Source organism: Bactrocera neohumeralis, chromosome 5, assembly GCF_024586455.1.
Source record: "Bactrocera neohumeralis isolate Rockhampton chromosome 5, APGP_CSIRO_Bneo_wtdbg2-racon-allhic-juicebox.fasta_v2, whole genome shotgun sequence".
In the NCBI taxonomy this organism is placed as follows: Eukaryota; Metazoa; Arthropoda; class Insecta; order Diptera; family Tephritidae; genus Bactrocera; species Bactrocera neohumeralis.
Genome location: NC_065922.1, coordinates 28042944 through 28069026, shown reverse-complemented (window position 1 = coordinate 28069026; position 26083 = coordinate 28042944). Strand labels below are relative to the sequence as shown.

The following is a 26083-nucleotide window of genomic DNA, read 5'->3' as shown; positions in this document are numbered from 1 at the left end:
ATGTGGCGACAAAAAAATCGATCCAATTGCTCAAAATAAAGATTGTCACTTGAACATTAGACGACATCACGCAACGTGAATTTATTTACGCTTAACTCAAATTAAATCAAAACTAAATTGCAATTTCGGAATGGCTGAAGGCACCTACGAATACGAGTGTATGAGAGCAGAATTGTTAGGCATAGAAAAACCTAATGAGGAGGAATTCGAGAAGGCGCGTGCCGAGCGCTTGAAACGTGAACAAGAGGAATTAGAAACCGCCGAGGCTGCGGTAATGAGCTGCAATTTACCACCACACATACATACGTACATGCATTTAGTAAGCAATATATTATATGAAAGGAAATTTTTATTTTTAGCTTCTCGAGCAGCAGGAAGACCAAATGCGTAATGTTGGTGGGCGTTTGGATGAGTTGAACACAATATTATCATCGACACAACAGAAATTAAATCGCTTCAAGCAAACAGCTTGTGGTAGTCTATCAAATATATTTGCAAGAGGCTCAGTAGATTTGCCAGATGGTACACCATCCACCTCCGCAACTGCTAGTCGACGTAATACCACCGCAACGGGAGGCAGCATTAGTGGTCAACATAATGATGAGAAGAACGACTCCGATACAAATAGTACACAGGATCTTGATAATGTGCGAGATCAGGAATTTGAAGGTGAAACAAAACCTATTATACCAACGGAGAAAATTAGGGCAGCGAAAATGGATATACAGAAGAAAATGACTTCACATTTAGACAAATTAGACTCGTTAATTAACAAGGCCGATAATGCGGAAATTTCAATGTCGGAACAAACAAAACAAATGAGCCGTATGGCAAAGTAAAGTGTTGAATGAATTAATAGGGACGCAAACTAATAGTATAGCAAAGATTATGATACATATGAGAGAATAGTTATCCTTATTTTAAGTTTAGAGGGATTTCCGAAGAGCGAAGAAACTAATTTAAGTGTATTCAAATATCTGTATTATTAACTTGTGTACTATATATACCCCAAAAAATATTCAAAATATCGGTGGCAAAACAAGATAAATATGTAGCATGTATGGCAGAAAAAGAAGTATAAAACCTTTGGTTAAATATAATTTTGTCTGCATGAGCAATAACAACAAAGTGATGAAAATAATTTACTAGTTATTTAAAGGCTTCTAAAGTAAAGAAAAAGACATAATAATTGTTTAAGATATCCAATAATATCAATAGAAAAATATGACACCAAAGTACTTTAAACAAAAGAAATTTAAACACTTTGAACGATTGAGTTATGATGATTGAAATTTGAAAAAATTTTAAAAGCTTGACGGCATATACAACAAACAAGCATCGACAGCATTTTCATTTAATTTTCTTTGTTTACAATTTTCTCTTTAAATTTTGCAAACATATTCGCGCACAGAAGATTTCGTTTATTTACATTTTTCTGTAATCGCTTGAAGGAATCGAGTATATTCCAAACTATCGTTATAAAAGAGCACACCACAAAAACAAAAGCCATGCAAACTGGAGGCGGCGGTGATCCTCCGAATACGCCGAAACAGCATGATTGTCAACGTGAGGATTTTAGTTTATAAACAAAACATTAATTTTTGTACTGAAAAATTTTAGAGCTTTACATTTTTATTAGAATTCTATTAGTTTTCGTTTTAGCTCTGGCACGAACAAAATATCATTGCCTTAGAATATATCGGGGAAATTATGACTAATTAATGTTAGAGAGTAAAACTTATCAAGTCTCTTAAATTGTTGCAATTAAAATTATACCCTCCTGATTGTGTTAAGATTTTAAAGACAAATCATACTAGTTAAATGTTAATTACAATCTTAGCCAAGTAAGCGTATTGCAAGTTCTTGAACATAAATAAAAGGGTATATAAGTATATACATATGTATATTGACACTTAAGATATTTGAACCGGCCGCATGGTCACGTTTATAATAACGAAATATCATTATATTTAATGTCAAAACTTAAGTTTAATTTTCTAATCTTCATAGAATATATAACTCAATTGAAAATGGTCGTGCGTATAGCGGTACAATTCAGGAAGCAATAAAGCATTTTCATCCAACTCGTCCAGTAATGTGCCAAAGAGTGTAGGTGATACCTTTAGTACATGTATAGACATATCCTCTTTCCAATTTTTCAGGAGCATGCTATCGCTGCTAGTACTACTGGCACTGCTAGTCTCACCACTATCTTTTTCTCCTCTTTTGTCATCACCTCCACCTTCATCTTCTGTTTCATCCAACAGTCTGTACAGTAATTTAAAACTTTTGCATTGCTCAAGTTGCACTTGCAGCACATTATTATTATTATGGCTGCCATGAGCCAATGGTTTTGTGTTACGTAGCACCTGTAATTGCTTTTCCAGTACTTGCAATAGCAGATATTTGCGTTTTCGGCACGGAAAGGTGGCTTCCAGCAAAACTTTACAAAAGTGCATCTGTTGAAGCAATGGTTCCCCAGCAACATCTGTAACTAGAGTATCGTCAATAATTTTGTGTAAAAGCTGACATGTTGGTGTGACTTTCTCGTTAACAACATTTATTATTGTATCATCCTTATCGTTAGGCTGACACTTTAAAAGCAATGTGTCCATCCATAATTTCATTGCATTATCGTTGAGTATATTTTCACCCAGGTACTGCAAACATCGCCGACAGTAAACATGTTTATCCTTCATTTTGACCTGTTGTTGTGCCAACTCCGAATTAAGTACAACAAATTGAAAGCCATAAAAGAAGTCAGTTAATTGTGGCACCAAAACTTCATCGAATTTCGGTCCATGATGACAAAAAAATTCGTTTACGTCTATAGATCCAGAGGGAAATTCTCGAACTCTTTGGCATTGAAGTGTAGTACTCAGTTCACATTTACAATTCTTGCACAAAACTATGTGCTGGCTGCCTTCTTCGATATTTGGCTTTGGAGTTATATAGATTTTTCTTTTATTATCTTTTTCATTTTCTGTATTATCAGTAGTAACTTGGGCAGGTTCATTGGTTATAGTTAAACGAAAACTGGCATTGCACTCTTCTACAGTCAAGTTACTTATAGTACGTGCTTCCGCGGTAAAAAATTTACCGAGCGCCACGCGGGTCGCTGTTGAGTATTCTCGAAAGGTCAGTGCATCGTTTTCTACAACAATTTTTAAGAATTCCGTTTCAGTGAGACTGTGGTCAAACTGGAGGAATACATTGGCACAACGGAGGTTATGGCGCACCTCCACACAAACGTACCGCAGAGACATGCTCTGCAAATTACTTTACAAATACCAAATTCGAGACATTAATTTATATAAAACAATATTCGATATTGCTGCTATTTATTTTATGAAAAACAATTTGATAGACGAATTGTTTACGTTTACTTTTTTTTACTACTCACGTTTGACAATACTTAAGATTGCAAATTCGTGTTTTTAATGACATTTGCTTTTATGTTTTATTGAGTGTTGTCAGTTTATGATAAAATAAAAAAAAGGTTGCCGCTCAGTTAGACTTTTTCTACCAAGTTTAGTCCTGAACCCTCAATTAATCAATATTATAGCACTGGACTCAACGGTTGATATAAATATATGTTTGTATAAATTTATCCGAAGAAAAACTAAAAATACACTAACAAATTTTTAAAATAATTTATAAAAGAGCAAATATGTAATTTGGTACAATCTGGGAATTTGAAATGGAATCTCTATTTTGGTTATTCTGAAAACTTTTATATCCTCTAATTCGAATTCAATTACTAACACAAAAGTTATTTAAATTAAAACAAAAATTTAAATCACTTTAAAATTATAATTATTTTCCCCTACACGGGAAAATTTTGTAACAGGCACTACTGGCGCGGGCGCCGTTGTCAAAGTGTATATATTTTGGTGTTTCTTTGGTCATTGTTCTGTCGTTTTCGGTCGCGCAACTCATTTTGTTGTTGACTTGCTTATCGTGGAAGTAAAAGTGATTTATTTCTTTTTATTTGAATTCCCCGTTTTGGTGTTAGCCCAAAAATTATTAAGCTGAAAGTGCATTTACTTAACCGTTGTAACATATTTAATTTACTAAGTTAAACGTTTTATATCCCAACAAAAAAGGAAAATGTGTAAGTAAATTTGTGTGCTATTAATTAAGCACATTATGAAATCATATACACACACGTATGCCTCAGCAAAGGGAAAAGAAAGGCGTACATACATACATATATAAAAAATAATAATATCCTTTCTTTTTGGCTAACAAGTAAACAGTCATGAAAATGAAAGTAGCAATGCTGGATATTGAAAGTAAAATTTCTCTGAAATTTCGCGAAGTGAATTGCTTTTTGCTCCGTTGTATTTTGCGGCCCCTTCATTGCTTTCTTTACTTACATATGTATGTGTTTGTGTGCTTTATTAATTTCTTTCCATTCTGCGTAGCGCTTTGCTTAGATGATGGCAAGACGATGACATCCTCAAAAGCAGCAGCGGTTTTGATAGTGTTGGTGTAGTGTACTGAAGAGCCAATTTCAGCCAGCTTCGCGACGCCAACTGCCGCTGGCTCTTTGTTCAACAGCCACACCCCCCGCTTGCTCTGGCACCATGTAGAAATTCATTCCCAACTGGCTGGGGTGCAACACATTCATTCACTATACACATGAACATACATAATATGTATACAACACACGTTTATGTGTTTTCGGAACCCTTTGTTTACTCACTTTTGTTTTTATATTTTGTCTTGCTGCCTCCATTATAGCTGTACGATCACGGTTTAGGAGCACTCTACTGCCCGATTTCGCAGTATTTATAATAGTTTTTTTGTTTTTGTCTGTTGCCGTGCTTTCCTGATATTGACGTGCAAATCAAAAAACTGGTTTTCATTTGTAACGGTTGCACTCGGCAGCAATACATAAGTATACACATGTCGAATCTCTACCGGCAGCTGTGGTGGAAACGACAATTGAAACACATTTTTGGTGCTGGTATTTACAATCAATACGTTGCGGTCTTGTCGCCACCAGCGTAAAATATTTTTATTTTTTTTTTGTTAAGCTTTGGTCATTATTCGTAGTAGGTTATTGCATCTGTTATTTCCACTTCATGTTGTCAAAATGAACTATTGATAAAAAACTGTGCCCAACTGATCGATTGGTATGCAACGCCCCACACTGCAATTTTCTATACTATAATTTTTGCATATTAAGTCTGTGCAATACCTTTCGAATCATTTACTTATTGTTAAAGTCCCATTGTTGTGTTTGTATTATTTGTCATTCATATGCCCGTATTATTTATTTTCCTTCAGCTGTTGACTTGTTTATCGCTGTTTGTATATATTGGCGTTTATTTATGCATTTTAGAAAGATTTCATTAAAAATCTACGCAAAACTTCGTTAGATTATTATTTTGCAATTTATTATTTACACAAGTTAATTCTCTATATTGCTGAAAATTTTCTTTTGTATTAACCGAGCGTGGGTTTTTGTTTAGAGAGCGACGATTTTGTGAGCAATGTTAATTGGCGGTGCTAAAGTCATCCCACAAAGCATTTTAAGATCTCATCACAATTTATGACTAAAGTATTTTTCAGTCAGTATATTTGTCTAAGCCATGTGCATATATGTATGTACATACAAGCTTATGTACATATGTATATACAGATTTCTTATTTAATGGTTATTAAGTATTAATTTAAATATTAATAATATTAATTAATCAACTAAGTTTAGAACTGAGTTTATATACATATACACATTTGGTAAAGGGTATAATATTTAATTATTTACCACGAAATTTGTAAAACCCCGAAGAATAACGTCGGAGACCTTATAAAATATGGAGTTAAAGTTATTTCTTATTAACTTAATTCTTTGGTTAAAGAGTCGTTAGCATCTCCTTGTGTGCATACAAATTAAATATTTAGATTGCTCCTCTTTTTACGGATAAACACAAGTGCAGTTCAGATAAGATTGTATGAATTGTTTATGGCAACATTTTTATCAACCATTTACAAACAAGCATATTCATTTTCTACTACAGACTTGTTTTATCAGCCATCTATAATCTCTGTGTACTTTATATAAACTTGTATAGATAATAATTAGCTATACATAGTATAGCTTTAATTGCATTGGATGAAATTAAAATAAAACAATAACATATAAAACGTTAATTGCAACGCTAATACGCCCACATATCAGACATACATACATACATTCCATTCTTATTCCTATTGTTGTAAATTTTAAAGAAACGGAATATTCATGTGATTTTAATTCTAAAATGATATTATGTAGTTACATACATATATACATAATATGAACGTATGTACATACATAATATGCACATGCGTATATTACCAAAACATCGAAATAAGTCATAACCACACAGTCTTAACTGTAGTCACATTTTTGCTCCATGATCGCAAAAGCGAAATGACCTTGGGACTTTAAAATTCAAAAATGTGTGCCACAATTTCTTGTTTTAGAAGTTTATTGACCTCCAACTGCACATTGGCAAGAAAAAGTGAAGAGACAAAGAATAAACATAATAAATGAAAATGAACGTGAGCTGCACAAATAAAAAACATATGTTGCTGAATGTTTTGTATATACATACATACAAACATACATACATTATGAATGTACTATGCAAGTTTCATGTACATAAATTATGGCAAACACAACCAAAATTAACTCTTTTCCAATTTTTCTACGCTTATCACTCAAACAAAGCCAATCAGACGTTTAATCTTTTACATCTATATATTTTTGGTTTATTTTTATATTCCATTGCTATATGCATGAAAATGTGTTTGCCATCATGGCTTGGCGATTGTATGCGTCCGCCGTTTGTCGGGTGGGTTGGTCTCAGTTGCACTACGTTTTACCTCTACGATACGGCGTCAACAACTGTCAAACCGTTTACCGACCATATTTACTTACAAATACAAACTATTGGGCATTACTCGTGCAAAATACTCAACTGCCGCAACTTTATTTCCAGCCAACACCAACACCACTACCAGCAATCCAAATGCGATTACACCGCAGAAACTGGACAAATGGCGTAAGGACTTCTACAGCGAACCGAAGAACATTCTTGCACAGAATGTCTGCTCGCGAGTGGATCCATTTGATGTGTGCTTGTCGCGCAAATCCCTCGAAACTACTAATCATATATTTACTTACAAGGTAAGCGCAAACAAATAAATCAAAATTCGTCGTTTTCTTAGTAACTTTGAATGCTATTGATTTTCTGTTTCAGGTGGAGAGCGAAGGCAAACCTATTACCAATCAAAAGAGTTCCGGGCGATGTTGGCTTTTTGCTGCGCTAAATTGCATACGCCTGCCATTTATGAAAAGTTTAAATATAGATGAATTTGAATTTTCTCAGGGTTACCTATTTTATTGGGACAAAATTGAGCGTTGCAATTATTTTCTCAATAATATTGTAAAGACAGCTCAGCGCCAAGAAGTGGTGGACGGCCGTTTAGTTTCATTTTTATTAAATGTAATTATTTACTGTTATATTTATGATTGTATTGAGTTTAATTCGTTATTTGTTCTTGTTGTATCAGGATCCAACCTCAGATGGCGGCCAATGGGATATGTTAGTTAATTTAATAACCAAACATGGTTTAATGCCAAAGAAATGTTTTCCAGAGACTTACAGTTGTGAGGCAAGCATGCGCATGAATGCCATATTGAAGAGCAAGGTTAATATATTGTGAAAACAATGTGTGCAAGAAACAGTTGAATCAATTTGACATTTTGTCTTTTAGCTACGTGAATATGCCAAAGTCTTACGTGATCTTTTGGCTAAAAATCCTAGCGCGGAAGAGGTTACTCAAAAGATTGATGAAATGATGGCTAGTATCTACAAGATAGTAGGTATCTGTTTGGGCATTCCATCAGAACGCTTCACCTGGGAGTATTATGACAAATCCAAAGCTTATAAATCCATTGGCCCAGTTACGCCGTTGGAGTTCTACGAAAACTACGTTAAAAATGTTTTTAATGTGGAAGATAAGGTAAATTTAACTTTGCTCGTTAATGATTTTAAAGTCAGTGATTGGATTTTATTTGATTCGACAGGTATGTTTAGTAAATGATCCACGCCCATCCAGTTTTTATGACCAAACATACACAGTGGATTGTCTTGGCAATGTGGTGGGTGGCCGCCCAGTGCTTTATAATAATCAACCGGTTGAGAAACTACTGCAGCTGGTAGCTGAAAGCTTAAAAGCCGGTGAGGCTGTTTGGTTTGGTTGTGAAGTCAGTAAACGCTTTGCATCAAAGCAGGGCATTGAAGATTTGGATGTGTTAGTATCGAAATTTTAAAAAATATAACATTTCGCATTAATACATATAATTATATTTTCTTCTCTCAACAGACATGACTTTAAACTAGTCTTTGATGTTGATATTCAAACGCCTTTGTCAAAGGCCGATCGCCTAATTTTTGGAGAATCAGCCATGACCCATGCCATGTTATTCACTGCAGTCTCCCTAGATGTGAGTTTAATGTGTTTTTCCTATCTATTTAATATATAATAATTTGTCCGGTTTACTCTTTAGGAAAATGGTGAAGTAAAGAAATTGCGAGTTGAAAACTCGTGGGGTGAGGACCGTGGTGAAAAGGGTTATTTGGTTATGACCGCTGAATGGTTTAAGGAATTCGGTTTCGAAGTTGTGATTGACAAGTCATTCGTACCACCCGAAATTCTTAAAGTTTTCGACATGGAACCAATTGTGCTTCCTGCTTGGGACCCAATGGGCACCCTAGCTTAATATACATACACCTGAAAAAAATGCGTAATACTTTTATACATATATATATTATACATAAATACATAAATATATATTGAATAGTTTGTGTACATTCGTCAAACAATGCAAAATAAAAACGGATTAAATATAAATCAAAATAAAATTATTTTGCATTATAGATACTACCGCTTTTAGTTAAATTCATAAAAAAAAGGAAAGTCTTTAACCGGATATGAAACAGCGTAATACCGGTCGCCAAAATTATAAAAAAAAAATGGGGACGCATTATTCTGCGGAAGATTAATGAAATATCCACTAAACCTGAACAACATTAAACCTGCAACCTTTTCTGCTTTTGGGAGTAAAACCAAAATATAAATTTTGTACAAAGTATGAATAAAACTGTACAGAATTATTTTCCACTTTATTGTTGCCAATTTTACATATAAGCTTTAGGAGATTTCAAGTATTCAATTAACCTAATACGATTATTTTTACTGAACTCAATACTAAAGCAACATTGACATTTTTATACACTATTGAAATATCATTTTTTCACTAAAACGGCATCCGTCGAGTTTTTCTTACTCTTTAAGCGCAATCCGTATTCGTATTGCAGTCGTAACCATATACCATGACACATTTTTACTAAACGACCATCGAACTCCTTTTGCTTTTTGGCGAACTTGTATTGTTCACGTATAATATATTTAGCTTTTCTTAGTTGACCAGTTTGTATAAGTGATATGCTATAATATAATTTGCATCTGGCTTGTAGGAATGGGTCGCCAAGTCGTAGACCGATATTGAATTGACGTAAGGATATTTTACCGGCAACCTCCGCCTAGTGAATGAAGAGCATGCTTTAATAAATAATATTTGGGAATTATTATGGAAAACGTACACATTTGCTAAACTGTTCTCCAAGAGCAGAGTAACCGCCACCAAGTGTTGATAACCAGGACATTAGATATTCCACTTCGATATGCTCCCACAGTGTGTGTGATAATATACGATTCCTTTTTCCAATCACATTTAATGTAGTTAATAGAGAAATAAAACGTTGTAATGCAAAAAACTTGCTCACCATTTGTAGTCAATTACTTCTTTGGTTGGTGGTCTTAATTGCAACCAAAATATATCAATACCACGCATTGCTGGATTCGTGTTTAACTGCAGTCGTAGTTGTGTTAATTGTTGCAGCTCCCGCAAGAGGTAGAATGCATTGATGCCATCAATCTCGATATATAAGCGTTTCAATATACGTTGATTTTTATCATTACATGCTGTTTCAGTACTTGTGATGTGATTTTTTGCTCGCAAGGATATTACGCGGTCCCAAAGCAATTTTCTTGGCAGTGTTTTCACATTATTATTTGTATCAATTTCTTTAAATTCCTGGTGTTTCGACAAATCACTGATACATAATAGAAATGTCATTATGTTATTTTCGTGTTTAATGAAATTTTTTTTTTTGGTTAACACTAATGAAGCAGCAGACTGAATCGGCAAATTTGTTACTTTTCTCACCATGTAAACAATAAATTTCGAACAGCTGTTGGCAAGTGTCACTTTGTGGAAAGTGGTGAAAAAAATGGTGCCAATGCAGATTTTACCACATTCAGCGGAAACGCAGAAAATGTCGGTATGTTTGAAAATTTTTAGCAAACAAAAATTGATTTAAGATAAAAAAAGTGAATTGTAACGTCTAGATAGACAGTTTACGGTACTAACTGCCGTCCCTAAATAAAAGCGGCAGCGGCAAATAAGGTCGGCGGCAACGCTGAGCATTGGAAAATTCGATGTTCGCAGCGCGTTAAGAAGTAAAGTTGACTGCAGACAGCCAAGAAATTGTATTTTTTCTGAAAAAATATCTTATCGCGCGATGTTTAATGAATATAAGTATTATTAATAAAAAAAAAAAATAGTTTACATTTCATTTCTTTTGTACTAATTTTAGAATTTAAGCGTAAAGTTGCTGCTTTATTTAGGGATGTCGGGTTGTTGTGTTTGTTGTTGTAGCGGCAGAATTCCCACGACAGTTGGGGCTACGCAACCGGAACGGACCCCAATTTTTATCCGGTTAAAGACTGTCAACTCGGAAGTATAATTTACAAGCTTCTGGAGATTCTCTTATGCGGTTTCAAGAATAATATCAAGGTGAAATAAGAAGAGTGACCTATCTTAATCAAACCTAAACCGGAAGAATACAATCTCGAAAGGTTCGAACAAATTACTCAAGCTATCCCGAGTAACTTTTTCTAGACTGCGTAGTTATGTATCTACAGTCGCAGAAATAAGTTCCCGGACTTGTATATTCAAGTAGTGAAGATATTGCTTCGCCGGCGCATAGCGTGATCCTGGAATTTGTCAGGGTACTGAGCTTAAGCGAATTTTTGTGAAAGAAGAGAGTACACAATAGACCTCAGGTCGCAGTGCATACTCATTAACATCCTATACTATTATCCCGATCTTCACTTGGACATCCAGTCCGTTGTGATACCTAAAAATTCCGATATAATTGATCATAAAACCCTCACAAATCGACAGTCCGCTTTTAAACGGCCTATGCCAGTTTCGTTTATGTTTCCTAGTCCGCCGAAGGTAAGACTTTTAACGTGTTTCAACCTCAGTTTGCAAAGATTGAACAATGGAAGAGAAAATATTTGGATTTTTCCACCTATCCACTCTAGGCTAAAAGGATCGCGCAGTCTCACAGGAGCGGGTCGTCGCCCTACATCTGCTAAGCGTTTGCGAGGATGATTGCTGTAATGTGAGAATGCGAAAGAAACATACCATCTGATCAAATTTGACCCGGATTGACAAAAAAAAAAAAAGATTTAAAAAATAGGCTCCGAAGCCAATACAATCATGCTAGCGTTCAATGCAATTTTCCATGCACTTCTTATAAGTCTCGATTGAGATTGCTTTCAGTCATCAGCGAATTATGGGGTTTTCGGTTTGTTGGACAGTCATATTCATAAACCCACCTGTAATGATGGATTTGCTCAATCTGGGGTTCTTCTCAGCTACGTTTTCAAACATATTTTGCCACCTCTATTAGACGGCGTTTTTGCAAAAGATTCAGATCTTTTGGTACGAGTCCAGAATTGACACGCTTCTACCCAAAACATTAACCAAAATGTGTTGAGCCAATCAGTTCCATCCACACCACCTCTTCGTCAATAGCACGAAAAAGAACTGCCTCTAGCCAACGTTGAGCAACACCAAAAGTTCCGTCAGGATCAGGAAGGAGAAGACTTCCAGATTGGATAAGGAAGTGAAGCGTATGGGTCTGGTTGAGAACGAGGACAAGACGAAATGTCTCCTGCCATCAAACAAACAGTCATCGCATTCGCGACTTGGCTCCCACGTCACTGTTGACAGTCATAGCTTCGAAGTCATAGATAATTTCGTCTATCTAGGAACCAGCATCAACACCAACAACGTCAGCCTCGTAATCCAACGCAGAATAACTCTTCACAACAGGTGCTGCTTTGGACTGAGTAGGCTATCGAGGAGTAAATTTCTCTCTCGAAGAACAAAAACCAAACTCTATAACTCATTATTCCCGTCCTGCTACATGGTGCAAAGGCATGGACGATGGCAACATCTGACGAGTCGACATTACGAGTTTTCTAGAGAAAGGTTCTGCGGAAGATTTGTAGTTCCTTGCGCATTGGCAACGGCGAATATCGCATTCAATGGAACGATGATCTGTACGATTTATACGTCGACATTGATATAGTTCAGCGAATTAAGAGACAGCGGCTAAACTGGCTTGGTCATGTCGTCCGAATGGATGAAAACACTCCAGCACTGAAAGTATTCGACATAGTACCCGCCGTGGAAGCAGAGGTGGAAGCAGAGGAGGAGGAAGACATCCACTCCATTAAAAAGACCAGGTGGAGAAGGAACTGGCTTCAATTGGAATCTCTAATTGGCGCCAAACAACGAAAAGAAAGAACGACCGACGACCTGTTGTAAACTCGGCTATAACCGCTTAAGCGGTGCCTACTCTAAGAAGAAGAATTAGATTTCTTGCACTTTTTGATATTTTCTTCTTGTATATATTGGACAAAAGATATACTATATATAAATCGTTTAAGAACTAGAATCAAGTTAAAGTATTCTATAGAAAAAGTTTTAAAATAAAGCAGTAATTGAAGTATTTGTGAGAAAGAAGTACACTACTATTATAATAGGGGTTAGGGTTAGCGCCAGTAAACATTATAAGCAATATAATGAATTTTCGAATTGGCGCAAATTATCAAAATGGCGCCCTATGTCGATACAGGTAGAAATTCCAGATTAGATTCCGTTTTTTATTACTTCAAATTCTGTGGATTGCTTTGTATATATGTATATAATATATATTATTGCATATTTGCATTAGATAAGATAGACAAATAAAACACTTCCAAGTTTACTTTCGCACAGATGACGCGACATTTGGACAGTTTATCGGTTTTTATAGGTTCCTAGCATTCAATGACGAATGCTGAATTAACAAGTGCCAAGTTAATGGCAAGTGTTCAATCGAATTTAAAGAAATATTTGGAGATAAGAAGAAGAATAAAAAATATTATTGTTTATTTAATTCTTAGAATTAAATGATAAATAATGAAATACAATTAATATATTACATTTAACAAGAATTTCTAGTGAAGTAGTCGGCATTTCACTAAAAGTAATTTAGTATTGATTTATTTTTTGTACACTATAATATACTTGCAAAGTTTATTCAGTTAATTATATTTAGACAACTGAATTGAAGAACACCCAACAGACTTGAGTCTTGGTATCGTACTGACCACAAGTCGCTTATTTACGACGCGAAAGGTTTGTCTTACGATTTTTATCTTGGAGCAAAAATCGAACGACTTTGCTTGGAATATTGTGTGTTGCGATGGAATCACGTCTCTGGAATTGTTGAAACTGTTACAAAAGTGTTTTGAGGAGGCTACTTTATTATGAATACAAGTATTTGAGTGGTACAAAGAAAATATATACATATGTAGCTAATGAAAATAACATCGAAAAGTTATAAAATAGATGACAGAGCATACATACATATACATATGTACAGTATATATCATATTTTGGTGAATATTTTGAATAGAAGTTGGGTGTCAATACTAGATTCGTACCAAAAGACCTGAATCTATGGCAAAACCTACATCGAGTAGATGCTGCAGGAGATAAGCTTGACAATGTTGCTGAGGACCTTATGGTCCTTATTATTAGACGTGGGTTTTTGGATATGAATTCGAAACCTCTTAAAAATTGCGAATGGCGCCCTAAAAATGACCAGAAAACAACAAGTGTGTGGAAAAATGGATTAGTTGTTCACATGCTCGTATTGACTGTGTATTAAAATATGTGAAGATATAGTGTTTTTTTTCTTAGACCGAGTAAAATTTGATCAGATGGCTTAATGGAAACCTATTCAATTTCGTAGCGCTCCCTTTTTGGTACGTAAATATATCATCATTATTTCATAAATATCGATACATGGGTACTAGGGGGCTAAATGACAAATTTGATGTAGTTGGACCTCAAACCAAAAACAAATATGCCCACAGAATTTCAATAGGATATCTTAAATAATGACGGCTATATAGGTATACTTAGTATAAATTCAACTGAAAAGACGAAAATCAATATATTGGTTAGAGACTGCTATTAGTGCTAAGTATTTGATCCGATACATTTGTTTATGCCTTATCTATCTAGCTAAATGTAAATTATATACTCAGGATGATGTAATGAGAATGATAAGACTACAATAGTTTCAAATCGGTCAAGTAGTAGATAGAAAATTCTATCTAAAAGCGAGCGTTGTAAATTTTTGGATGAATTCATAAGCAGATCACACACGAACCAATTCAGCAAGTAAGCGAGACAGCAATTTTCGATAAAAATATTTTGGGATTATAACTATATTCGTGAGGTTTGCCAAGAGATGATGCAACTTTATTATTATTTCATTCATTTCTCCAATATTCCAAACATGCTTTGGAAAGTTACTACACTCAAGCGGCTTTTTCGGTACATCAGATTAATTTAATGCGTAAACCATTTTTTTTTATTCAAATATGTCGAACTTTATGCCTGATAGTGTTTTTGCGGGAAGTTCTTCGCCATTACTTTAATATATAGAAAACCTCAGGCGAAAGTCATCGTATGTTGGTGGAAGTTTATGGTGAGCATGCTCTAACTCAGAAAATTTGACTTGGAAGACGGAGTCCGCGGCGGCCAAAAAAGTTTGAAGATGAGAGACTGGAAGCATTACTCGTTGAAAATTGTTGGCAAACACAAAAACCCATTTTAAAAACAGCATTTAAAAACAACAAAAAAAAAGGAAATGGAGTATCACATAAATTCAAGCCAAGAGACTTTAAAAGACGATTTGGCATGTCAGAAATGCTGCAGAATGCTACAAAAAGATTACGTTTATGCATCGAATTGTGGCTGGTGATGGAGAATCGATATTGTGACAATTTTAAACGCAAAACATCATGTATGAAACCTGGCCAACCAAATGAAAGGCAAAATCGACTATAATTCATGAGCCGATGGTCTGTATTTGGTGGGATCAGAAGGGCGTGCTGCATTATAAGCTTCTAGAACCCACAAAAACACATGAAATTGAAGTGAGCAATTACCGAAAAACGACATGGAATTTACTACTAAACACGAAGGAATAATTTTTTTACCGTGAAAATGAGCGGCCTTATGTTGCAAAGAACGGTTAAAATCTATTTTGAAAACAACGGCTGTGAGGTTTAGCCTCACCTGTAATTTAGCTCAGACTTTTCCCCTTAGGATTACTATTTCTTCGGTAAATACAAAACGGTCTCACTGGAATATGGTATCCATCGGAACAGCATATCAAAAAGTGCTTTGATTCATTCTTGGCCGCCAAATCGGCGCAATTTTTTTGATATAGGGACAAATTGCCAGAAAGATGAGAAAATGATAAAAATATTAAGCTTCAGTTGGACAATACTTTGAATAACACTTTACAAGACTGAAGTTATAGAACCAAAATATTTTTATAAAAGTTATCGACGGTATTAGTAATTGAAGAACGGTATAAAATAGAAAGTGAACCTTTCAGTTTATATGATAATACTTGTAATTAAATATATGGAGGTTCTTCCTTACCCCTGGGAATTTCGTCGTATGTCGAATTCATTATGTTAATCCGCAGACATAATTTTTTTATATTATTTGATATAAAAGAAGTTATAAACAAACATTGCCACCCTTCTAAAAGTACAAAGTGTTTATGTATGTGACACAGTTATAAAGCTTTTTCGTAACACCACAACAACAAAACATGTATAGTTTTTTACACAGAAATACGAAACAAATGGAGTGAGTAAGTTATCTTTATCTTTACTACCTTCTTATCGCAGCCAAAGAACTGATAAAGTGGACATGTACAGTTACATATTAGCAGGTGCTGATAACTATTTCGACTGCTGACACTCAGTTACCGATTTTAGTCTAACGAGTAAGGAAGCATTTGGCGGAATTACAATTTCGAATTATTATAATTATTAAACTAAGTTAAAAGTTATTCATTAAAAAATGAAGTACTACGTGTTGGTGATCGCAGCTGTGGCCTATTTGGCATATGTGCACGGGGGTAAATCAATGTTAATATTAGGCAAAAAAAATATGGGTTAATATACATACATATATGTATATGTTGTTATATATGTTAAAATGGTAGTGAAGTGAAATTAGTTTTCAAACTGCAATTTTGGAGACCAGAAGTCGAGCATTTTGGATTTTACAAATATGAGTTATACAGATATTGAGCTTGTATATTGAAAATTGATTCTTTTTTTTCAAATATAAAATGGTGACTATGTAAGCAAACTAAAGTGACATAACTTCCAAATTTAAAAATGTGTACTTAGAGAGCTAATCTTATCTGTGATTTCTATATCGAATCTATGTGTACAATGTTCAATACCATAGTATAGCACATACTAATGCCCATGTAGAGCAAATAACATATATAAACATTTTCCTATACACCGTATATGTATGTATTTAGGTATATGTTTAGGTAAATAGTTATTTACATACGCGCAAACAGCTTAGTAAAAAGTTAATTAGACAAATTGTGTTTTAAGTACCAAACTCAACAGGCTTTAGGTAAACTTTTTTGGATTTTTCGGACTTAAAATACTTAATAATGAAAAACAAACGATCGAACGCAAAATATTGCAAAGTTTAGTAAACTAGAAAAGGTTTTATTGAAAAACAAAAAATAATAATAATGGAGCAAATCTTTCAAACTGAAACTGAATGTATTACTGCCGCAAGGGCGTGATGCGAGGTTAATGGTGTTTTATTACAATTATAAAAATTCTTTCCGATATTAAAAATTTTTATAATTATTTTAAAATTATATATACATATATATACATATATATATATGTATATTACGAATAACCTCAATAAAGTGTTATGTAAATGCGAATAGTAGAAAATGTAATGAATCCAGGAAACATTAGGATTTGAGAATCAATACTTAAAAAGAAAATATCCATTTCTAGATGTAAACCACTCCTCCGCCTTCCACGACTAAATATACGCTGTGATCTAAGCAGAGAACTGTAAACGAGAACAGAGGAGGCAAGCTGCTACATAGGCCTTAGATAGTTCTCATAACCACCATCGTAAAAAAAAAATAAAAAGAGAACTTTGATATTCCAATTTTTCCACTTCTCAAAGCTTTTGAAAATAACAATTTTTGAATTAAAAAAAAAACGCGGTCGATTTTTTTAAGAAATTTCATGCTCAACCAGAGGCCGCGATTCAAAAATTCGTATCTTAAACGGTTTAAAGTTATGTTATTTATATTTAAAAATATATTTTGCCTGCTAATTATTAGGTTGTCAAATATCCGCCTTTTTGTCTTTTGAATTTCGCGGCTATGTATAAAGCGCTACAGAGCTCGTATCTGGCAATACTATATATCTTTGAAAGGTATTGACATAACCTACAAAACGACGCTATGCATGATTAGTTTGGATATTGCATTCAACAGTTATAGACAAGTAAACATGGAGTTCAGCCGAAATTTGCGCTATTTTAAAGTTTTCCTTCGTTAAAGGCAAATCCACTAGAGAAATGTTCCGTGAGATTAATGGTGTTTTGGGGGATGGTACTCTATCACTTCGAACTGCAGAGGAATGGTTTCGACGATTCAGAGCGGGTGAAAACGGCACCATGTATAAGCAAGCCGGCGGAACACCCGTGACGACGAATACCGATCAAATTATGGAAAAACATCGAGTTAGACCGGCATGTGGCATCTTGTGAAATCGCCCAGAAGATGGGAGTTAGTCACCAAACCATTTTAAACCATCTACGGAAGGCTGGACACAAAAAAAAACTTTATGTTTGGGTACCGCATGATTTGACGCAAAAAAAACCTTCTGGACCGAATCAACGCCTGCGATATGCTGCTGAAACGGAACGAACTCGACCCATTTTTGAAGCGGATGGTGACTGGCGACGAAAAATGGATCACATACGACAATATCAAGCGAAAACGGTCGTGGTCGAAGGTCGGTGAATCGTCACAAAAAGTGGCCAAGCCGGGATTGACGGCCAGGAAGGTTTTGCTATGTTTGGTGGGATTGGAAGGGAATCATCCACTATGAGCTGCTCCCATATGGCTAAACGCTTAATTCTACCATCTACTGCGAACAACTGGACCGCTTGAAGCAGGCGATCGACCAGAAGCGTCCAGAATTAGCCAACAGGAAGGGTGTAGTGTTCCACCAGGACAACGCCAGACCACACTCTTCGTTGATGACTCGTCAGAAGCTACAGATGCTTGGATGGGAGGTTTTATCGCATCCACCATATAGCCCGGACATAGCGCCAAGTGATTGCCATTTGTTCCTGTCCATGATGAACGCCCTTGTTGGTGTAAAGTTGAACTCAAAAGAGGCTTGTGAAAAGTGGCTGTCCGAGTTCTTCGTAAATAAAGTGGGGTCGTCTAGATGGAAACAAATTATCGAACGAAACGGCGCATATTTGAACTAAATCCGATCTACTCTGATTTACTTTTTATAAAGCATTGAATAAAGAGCAAAAAAGCGGAAGGGAGATATTTGACAACCTTATACTTGTATAGGCGAAACTTTGCATGCACACCGACATCTTAGAAAATAAGCTAAAAATCATTTCTTGCAGGGATATTATTTCTCTTTATATGTATTCATTTTAACCCATAAATTCAATAGGTAGGTTTTTTGGCTCACTTTAATGTTGAGCTACACAAGAGAAACTTCAGAATATGTACATATGGTATTAAAAAGCAATATGTATGGCTGCTCCGACGTGATATGATAACAATCAATAGCGACAAATCGATAGCCACACCTATAAGCTTTTTGCCCTGCAAAGCGCATTTTTAACCACATATGCACGTGCTTGGTAGTGTTAGTTACTTTTATTAGTAATAAAACCAATGGTAGTTAGTAAAACTCAGAAATAATCAGTAAACTAAGATAAAACAGCGCTTATCTTAACCAAACATGAGTAGTACAGTGCAAAATGCTTGTTTGCATTGGCATTAGGTCATTTCCGGAGTGATATAAAAATTTACAAATAATTGCATTAATATATTTACAAATGAACTTTGAAACTATTACGTAATGAAATTGAGTAAACGTGGAACAGGTTCAAAATGAAATGAGCTTTAAGGGATTATTTTCAAAATGCTTTGTTTTGCATTTGTAAGGATTTTTTACTTTGTATAATTGGATCATACAATTTTTAAGACGTTTTTCTCGAAACGTTGTTATCAGAGTCGGTGAGGAAAATTTCTCGAACTTGAAATTTTCAGTTTCGTAGCTACATATGTTTGTCAGTTAATGAGTCGAAGAAATAAGGTTTTCCGTAATAATTTCCATTTTGAAGCCACTCTGAAGTATTTTTGACCAAAAAAATTACTTCTTTGGACAGCCGCCATTATCAGAAAAATATCTTCCTCACCGAAAGACACCTTTTTCGGAGGTCCTCTTGGAGGACGACTGTGGAATTCAAACTTTTTCAAAATTAATCGCTGATAACACTACTCAACAAAACGGAAGGAAAAATTTGCGACTTGTGTGCTAAGAGGTCGTTGGGGTATTTGAGGTATTGGAGTTCTAAATTTTATACCACGTACAACTAGTTTTGTGATTTTAGTAAAGGGTGGAGCTTTGACCTCCACACCTCTTGGTTAGAACATAAAAAATCCTACGTCCTACGGTTTTACACCCCAAAGTGAAAAATATATGCTTTAGTTGAAACCTTAACTTAGATAATGGACGAAGGAAAAAACTGAAAGTTGCATTTTTGACCGAAATTTTAACAAAAAAAATAAAATTTCGCGACTTTTTTTTCAAATAGTTGTAATCGAAAGAACAAAAAATCCTTCATCCAAGTCTTTAAGAATTGTATCTCAAAAACCTGTGTAAAATTTTATAAAGATCGGTTGAGTAGTTCTCGAGAAATCTTGCCAAGCAACTTCAAAAACACAGTTTCGAAAAAAAGGCATTTAAAGACGGCGCACTTAGCCTAGCTAGCCTCTATTACTTCGATCATCTTGAAAATTTAGATCAAAATTCTAGAGATTTTGTCGAATTTAATAAGACAGTAAAAAAATTATATTTTTTAAAAACACGTAAACCCACGTAACCCCTTAGGTTAATATCATTTATGCCAACCTTATTAAACCTCTTTTTCATTAATTTCTCTTCTAGATGCCTGCGTGCAGTGTAACTCTGCTACCGATCCAAAATGTGCAACAGATCCCGAAAATTATCTTGCCAAAACTTGCGCTGTGAACACATCCATTTGCTATACCCGAGTACTCAGTGAGTTGCCCTAGAACTTATTAACTTTTATAAATTATAACAAATTTTAATAATCTTCCGTTTTCCACCATCCAGACGGTAACACGATACGTGGCTGCGCTTCTGAGTTGGACAACGCCACCGCGGTTGCTTGCCACAATGAGTTGCAGTGCTTGATTTGCTCCTTTGCCGAAGGTTGCAATCGTCTCGTTTTCCCGCAAAGTCGCTCTCAGTGTCTGCAATGCACGGGCAATTCGACCAGCGACTGTGCTACAAATGTCTATGCCAGACCCACCGTATGCCCGACTTACAAATTGGGCGACAAATGCTACGTTAGAAACGATGGTATGCTATTTGCTTTCATAGTTTATAAGAAAATAAATTATTGATTTATATTTTACTTTTTGCAGGCAAGAACAAAACAAATTCCTTCCAACGCGGTTGCCTGTCCTCCGCTCAAGCTAACAAACTCTGCGTGGATGAGACGAACTGTTTCACCTGCGAAGGCGTCGGCTGTAACTTCATTTCCGCCAATAGCACCCAAATCCCCGTTGCCCGTGATGGCGCCACTTTCATTAGCTCTTCCATTATTGTAATTGGCGCTGCTTTGGCCATGTTGCGTTGGGCTTAATTTTCCACCAACCAATGTAAAATATTAAATCTACTTAAAATTTTTTATTCATCTTTTTTATGAAGTAAAGTCCGTGTACGTTTTATCGCCGGAAATTTCGTGTTTTTGTATTCAAATGCGTATTTCTTTTTGAAATACTAAAATTATGAAATAAAATAAATGCCAAACAACAATAAAAAGCTTTAGAAAAATTCATTTCAAATGTATGCCTGAACAGGAAACACAATTTCCAGCATTGCAAAAAGTTTTAATTTCGTTGTGAAATTACGAAATAAGAGCGGTGCATATATGTATGTACATATGTATTTATGTACACATACCATATATATATGTATGTATATATAAGTATGTATAGCAGTCAAATCTAGCCCATATGTGCGCATATTTATGTAAGTTTGTGGCACAAAGCATATGAAAATTACTATTAATTTTATGAAGTGTGATCAAAACGATCTCGCCGTGCAAAATGCTGCCTCAAATGGTTGACTCTTCCCTTCATTTTGCCTTCGCTTGCTGGGAAAAAATGCTTGGCGTTTTACAGCTCCATCAACATTGGTAATGTTATAGGGAATCATGTGCATAAGTAGTGCATAAGTGAACAAATTTTCGTACGGATGTATGTATGTATGCACTAGGGTGGTTCAATTTTTGTGGTTTAAGAATACTAACGTTCGATTGTTTCAAACTGGGTAAAATATAGATGTAATAAGTGAAAAATACAATGGGAACATTTTTTTTTAATTTTCAAATAATTAAACTGAATAACGAAATAAGAAAATAAGATGTATTTGACAAATCCACCACACCGATATCAACAATATTTTGCAGGTCGGTAGGGAAGCTCGAAATGTCTAGGGTGCATTGGAGGAAATCAGACTTATGTGGCGCTTTGCTCCCCCGCGGAGCCATAGAATGCAATATACCATATATAGTATATTCTTCTTCGTTGGCACAACAACAGGTCGTCGGGTCTGTTTCAGACAAGATGACTCACTATCGTCCAATTTCTTCAACCTTCTGTTGAAAAAAATAATTCGAGCTGAACAGAGAAGATACAATCTTCTAGAAGACTGTACAACTGCTGGCGTACGTCGATGACGTCGATATCATTGGCCACAACAACCGCGCCGTTAGTTCTGCTTTCTTCAGTTTGGACAAAGAAGCGAAGCAAATGGGTCTGATAGTGAACGAGGGCAAAAGACTTCGCTCCCACGTTACTGTCATAACGTTGAAGTTTATATCTTGTCTATCTTGGAACCAGTATATCAACAACAACGTTAGCCACGAAATCCAACATAGAATAACTCTTGCCAACAGGTGTCACTTCAGATTGAGTAGACAATTGAGAAGTAAAGTCCTCTTACGACGAACAAAGACCAAATTCTACAAGTCACTCATCATCTCCGTTCTGCTGCTTGGTGCAGAGGCATGGACCATTACAAAATCTGATGAGGTGACGTTACGAGTTTTCGAGAGAACGATTCTACGGAAGATTTTTGGTTCGCATTGACAACGGCGAATACCGCAGTCGATGGAACGATGTACTGTACGAGATATAAGAACACTGACATAGTTCAGCGAATGAGGATACAGCGGCTACGCTGGCTAGGTCCTGTCGTCGAGAGAAGCAGAGGAAGACCTCCACTTCGTTATAAAGACCAGAGAAAGACCTTTCTACACTTGGAACCTCCAATTGGCGCCAAATAATGAAAAGAAAGGACGACGCGCTGTTGTAAACACGGCCATAACCGCATAAGCGGTGTCACTCTTTCCAGTATTTTTCGAAACGTACATATGTATATAAGGGCATAAAAAAAAACCCACCTCAAGCATACTACACAAATTTTAGCACAAAAGTGTTCGACCACCCTAATAAGTGCGTCTCATACTCGGTTTCATCATGCATACACATACATACATTGTGTATGGTACAGAAGTACCGGAAGGGCGCCTTTATGTGCGCTACATAAATGTGTCAACGCTTTTGCGTTGCTGCCACTTTATTGAACTTTTATTGGAGTTTATGCGAGTTGTGAAAAATATTTATGCACTAAATGCACTTAAATTTCCGAAAATCGCAATAATTTGTACCACTGACGCGAAGGAGGGATGCCTTGTACTAATGTAATTGTGAGCAATTGAAATGCTTTGAAAATATGAGAGTAGAAGAAATTGTTTTACATTGTATGCATTACTGAGTTATGGGTCCATAAGTGAGTATGAACATATGGTAAGTAAAAGTTGCAGAACTTATGGACGCTTCCGTTGCAAATTAGAGTAAAATGTGCACTTTTGTTTTATTTTTGCGCATTATTTTAGAACAACAGGAAAATAAATAATTCCAAAGTAATAAAACATAATATAATTTAATTTTTATGTATAATGAAGGAATTCAGCTTGTGGTTGTATGGAAACGGTTGCAGTTTGAAGAACTAATTTTTTTTGAAACCTTAGCTCGGCTTGCATGTGAGTACATGGAATCCTGATGCATCACTATAAAGAAAATTCTTGAAAAAGCATGATCTGTTACATATTCGTTATAGATTTGGTCATCTCCGATTAAAGCAACTAGGTGCCGAAGTTCTTCTTGAACTAAAATGCTAAGAGACATTCGTACTATTTCTGCTCAAGCTCAGAAGATTTTTGACAACCAATTTTGTTATCAATTATATCAGATTCAACTGAAACTATGGTAAATAAATGAACAATATTCACCACCATCGATATATTGATTCAGATCTTAAGGCTGCAGGAAAACCTGATAAAGGCGAAAACGCAACACAAGGCGCTGAAATTTGTATAGTGTTTATGGTCCTGATACTGCGGCAGCTAATAACGAGCAGTTTTGATTACATCGATTCCGTTCTGGTAATTTTGATGTCAAAGATGCACCATCAATGGGAATTGTTGAGTCCGACCGTTATGTCAGCAAACACAAAGCGGCCAGCCATGTGTTCAACCAGACTATTTACGAAGAAGTTAGAGTTCGTTTAAAAACAAGTTTTACTTTTTGCCTTAAATCATTTGGGTTGGGATTCCAGGTAAAATCTTCTCCCCTATACTAACCGTTTAAAACTTATAAATCTTCTTACTCTCGCTATATTTCTTGTTTCCAAGTCTGGTAAAAATCGTTTGAAAGGTGAGAGTAAAATCGTTCTCTTTTAACTACTTTTCACGTGAAATTAAAATATTAAAGCGCAACCCTCTATTATTACTTCTTTAATAAAAAAGCTTGTGCAAATTACATATTCATTAGCATCTTAAAGAATGCTTTAATAGAAAGTTTTATTACTGAAATTGTTGGCTAATTTTGAGGATTGAAATCGATTTATCAGTTCAGAGATATAGTAGTAACCGCAAAAGGTCTTTTTGGAGAGGAACTCCCGGATATCAGTTGTAGCTCCTTTCCAAATAAATATTTTTGCTATTGCTAATTCTTAAAATATAGGTAATATGTGTAGAAATTTTTGGATCAATAAATTTAAAAGTTTTCTCAGAAAAAATTCTGGAAAATTCGCTTTTTTCGCCTTCTAACTGAATATAACCCCTTTAAGAGATATAACAATTTAAGCAAATATTTGTTATTCTATTATAAGATCTGCATTGTATTATTTAAGGTGAAAAACAGTACATTAGTTACATACATATAGTATATCTTATATACATATATGTACTATATATAAATATTTGAAGAAATATTATCAAGAAAATTAAGTAAATAAATTTACTATTTTCATATACTTAGGTACAATATATTCAGAATATAATTGCTTTAAATAGAAGAGTTTCGCAACCATAATTTAAAGCAAAAGTACTACGCGGAACCGAGTGTGTACATACATATGTATGTAAACGTTGAGAGTCTTTAAAGCAAAGTGCTTATAAGAAAGAATTTATGTCTGCATATTGACAGTTAAAATATGCAATTAAAACTTGGCTATTAATAAATATAAAACTAAATGATGCGAGACGATTAAAAACAGCCAAATACTTTGAGTATTTAAGAAATTACAAACATCAGGAAAAACGGGAGGGAATAGGAAAAGCTGAGTATTTCAAATAACAACAATAAACCTGTGAATTATTCAGCGGTAGACGTAATGGCGAATAAAAGGCAATTCTCGCATCAAATATATAATGTATGTAATAATATGTATGTATGTATCTCGGTATTTATAACAATTCCTATGACTGTAATTTCTTAAATTTCGAGGTATTGAATATGTAGTAGTTTTATTTGTTAATTTAATTTCTATTGCTACTCTCAGGTAAATCACATACACAAAAGGAAGCACATCAGGGTCTGGTACAAACGCCAGAACCACAAGCAACAATAAAGAACAGCTAAACAGACGTTAATAGAAAAATCACAAACTTGCATTATTTTGTGGATGACAGAAACCAGATCACTACCTTGTTGCTCTTTCTTCTTTTGTTGTGCCTCTACTCTGCTAGAAGCACTAACTTACGCCAGAGAAAATGTTGGAAACTTATTTTGTAACGAGTATACAAATCTTGGGGATAAGAATAACAACTATAACAAAGCTGCTTGCATTAAATTTTGGCATCAAACAAAATAACAACACACAAAAACAAAAGAACAAAATGAACGACTGCTCAGCAAAAAGAAGGTAAAAAGGCAACAACAAAAAAGAAACAACCAACAATACAAAAACAAAGTAATTAAGAATCCACAGATTGTCTGAGTGCCTTGCTACGCCATTGCTTTGTGGCGATCGCTTGACTCGCACGGTGTTGTTGGTCGCTCAGGTACCCACCAACGCGCACATACACCATTTTATAATCAAAGCA

The 26083-nt window shown here is 35.1% G+C and overlaps 6 protein-coding genes across 6 annotated transcripts in view; 3 read left to right on the top strand and 3 right to left on the bottom strand.

Moving 5' to 3' along the window:
- The window catches only part of LOC126759737 (trithorax group protein osa), a 125119-nt gene that overhangs the window by 3122 nt on the left and 95914 nt on the right, over positions 1-26083 (bottom strand). The gene's annotated exons all lie outside the window — the stretch shown is intronic.
- Positions 25-1894, top strand: LOC126759783 (uncharacterized). The gene is made up of 2 exons (XM_050474892.1): positions 25-271; positions 360-1894. The coding sequence occupies exons 1-2, from the start codon at positions 131-133 to the stop codon at positions 837-839; spliced, it is 621 nt and encodes a 206-aa protein (XP_050330849.1). The 5' UTR covers positions 25-130; the 3' UTR covers positions 840-1894.
- Positions 1599-3457, bottom strand: LOC126759758 (uncharacterized). The gene has a single exon (XM_050474861.1). It carries the CDS (start codon positions 3264-3266, stop codon positions 1998-2000), a length of 1269 nt encoding a protein of 422 aa, XP_050330818.1. The 5' UTR covers positions 3267-3457; the 3' UTR covers positions 1599-1997.
- Positions 3898-8924, top strand: LOC126759755 (bleomycin hydrolase). The gene is made up of 8 exons (XM_050474857.1): positions 3898-4114; positions 6996-7183; positions 7257-7502; positions 7570-7707; positions 7774-8022; positions 8087-8313; positions 8386-8506; positions 8570-8924. The coding sequence occupies exons 1-8, from the start codon at positions 4111-4113 to the stop codon at positions 8780-8782; spliced, it is 1386 nt and encodes a 461-aa protein (XP_050330814.1). The 5' UTR covers positions 3898-4110; the 3' UTR covers positions 8783-8924.
- LOC126759777 (uncharacterized protein F58A4.6) lies at positions 9137-10283 on the bottom strand. The gene is made up of 3 exons (XM_050474887.1): positions 9849-10283; positions 9666-9780; positions 9137-9605 (listed from the first exon to the last, which is right to left on the bottom strand). The coding sequence occupies exons 1-3, from the start codon at positions 10199-10201 to the stop codon at positions 9309-9311; spliced, it is 765 nt and encodes a 254-aa protein (XP_050330844.1). The 5' UTR covers positions 10202-10283; the 3' UTR covers positions 9137-9308.
- On the top strand, positions 16266-21444 carry LOC126759782 (uncharacterized). The gene is made up of 4 exons (XM_050474891.1): positions 16266-16418; positions 20548-20661; positions 20737-20985; positions 21051-21444. Exons 1-4 carry the CDS (start codon positions 16361-16363, stop codon positions 21269-21271), a joined length of 642 nt encoding a protein of 213 aa, XP_050330848.1. The 5' UTR covers positions 16266-16360; the 3' UTR covers positions 21272-21444.

Excerpts from the sequence above, each read along its gene's own strand:
- LOC126759783 (XM_050474892.1), top strand. The coding sequence starts at position 131 with ATGGCTGAAGGCACCTACGAATACGAGTGTATGAGAGCAGAATTGTTA. Across the intron at positions 272-359 it reads TAGAAACCGCCGAGGCTGCG|CTTCTCGAGCAGCAGGAAGA; the intron begins GTAATGAGCTGC and ends TTTTATTTTTAG.
- LOC126759758 (XM_050474861.1), bottom strand. The coding sequence starts at position 3,266 with ATGTCTCTGCGGTACGTTTGTGTGGAGGTGCGCCATAACCTCCGTTGT.
- LOC126759755 (XM_050474857.1), top strand. Across the intron at positions 7,503-7,569 it reads TAGTTTCATTTTTATTAAAT|GATCCAACCTCAGATGGCGG; the intron begins GTAATTATTTAC and ends TTGTTGTATCAG. Across the intron at positions 7,708-7,773 it reads ATGCCATATTGAAGAGCAAG|CTACGTGAATATGCCAAAGT; the intron begins GTTAATATATTG and ends TTTGTCTTTTAG.
- LOC126759782 (XM_050474891.1), top strand. The coding sequence starts at position 16,361 with ATGAAGTACTACGTGTTGGTGATCGCAGCTGTGGCCTATTTGGCATAT. Across the intron at positions 16,419-20,547 it reads TTTGGCATATGTGCACGGGG|ATGCCTGCGTGCAGTGTAAC; the intron begins GTAAATCAATGT and ends TTTCTCTTCTAG. Across the intron at positions 20,986-21,050 it reads ATGCTACGTTAGAAACGATG|GCAAGAACAAAACAAATTCC; the intron begins GTATGCTATTTG and ends TACTTTTTGCAG.
- LOC126759777 (XM_050474887.1), bottom strand. The coding sequence starts at position 10,201 with ATGACATTTCTATTATGTATCAGTGATTTGTCGAAACACCAGGAATTT. Across the intron at positions 9,781-9,848 it reads GAAGTAATTGACTACAAATG|GAATCGTATATTATCACACA; the intron begins GTGAGCAAGTTT and ends GATTGGAAAAAG. Across the intron at positions 9,606-9,665 it reads GAGAACAGTTTAGCAAATGT|GCGGAGGTTGCCGGTAAAAT; the intron begins GTACGTTTTCCA and ends TTCATTCACTAG.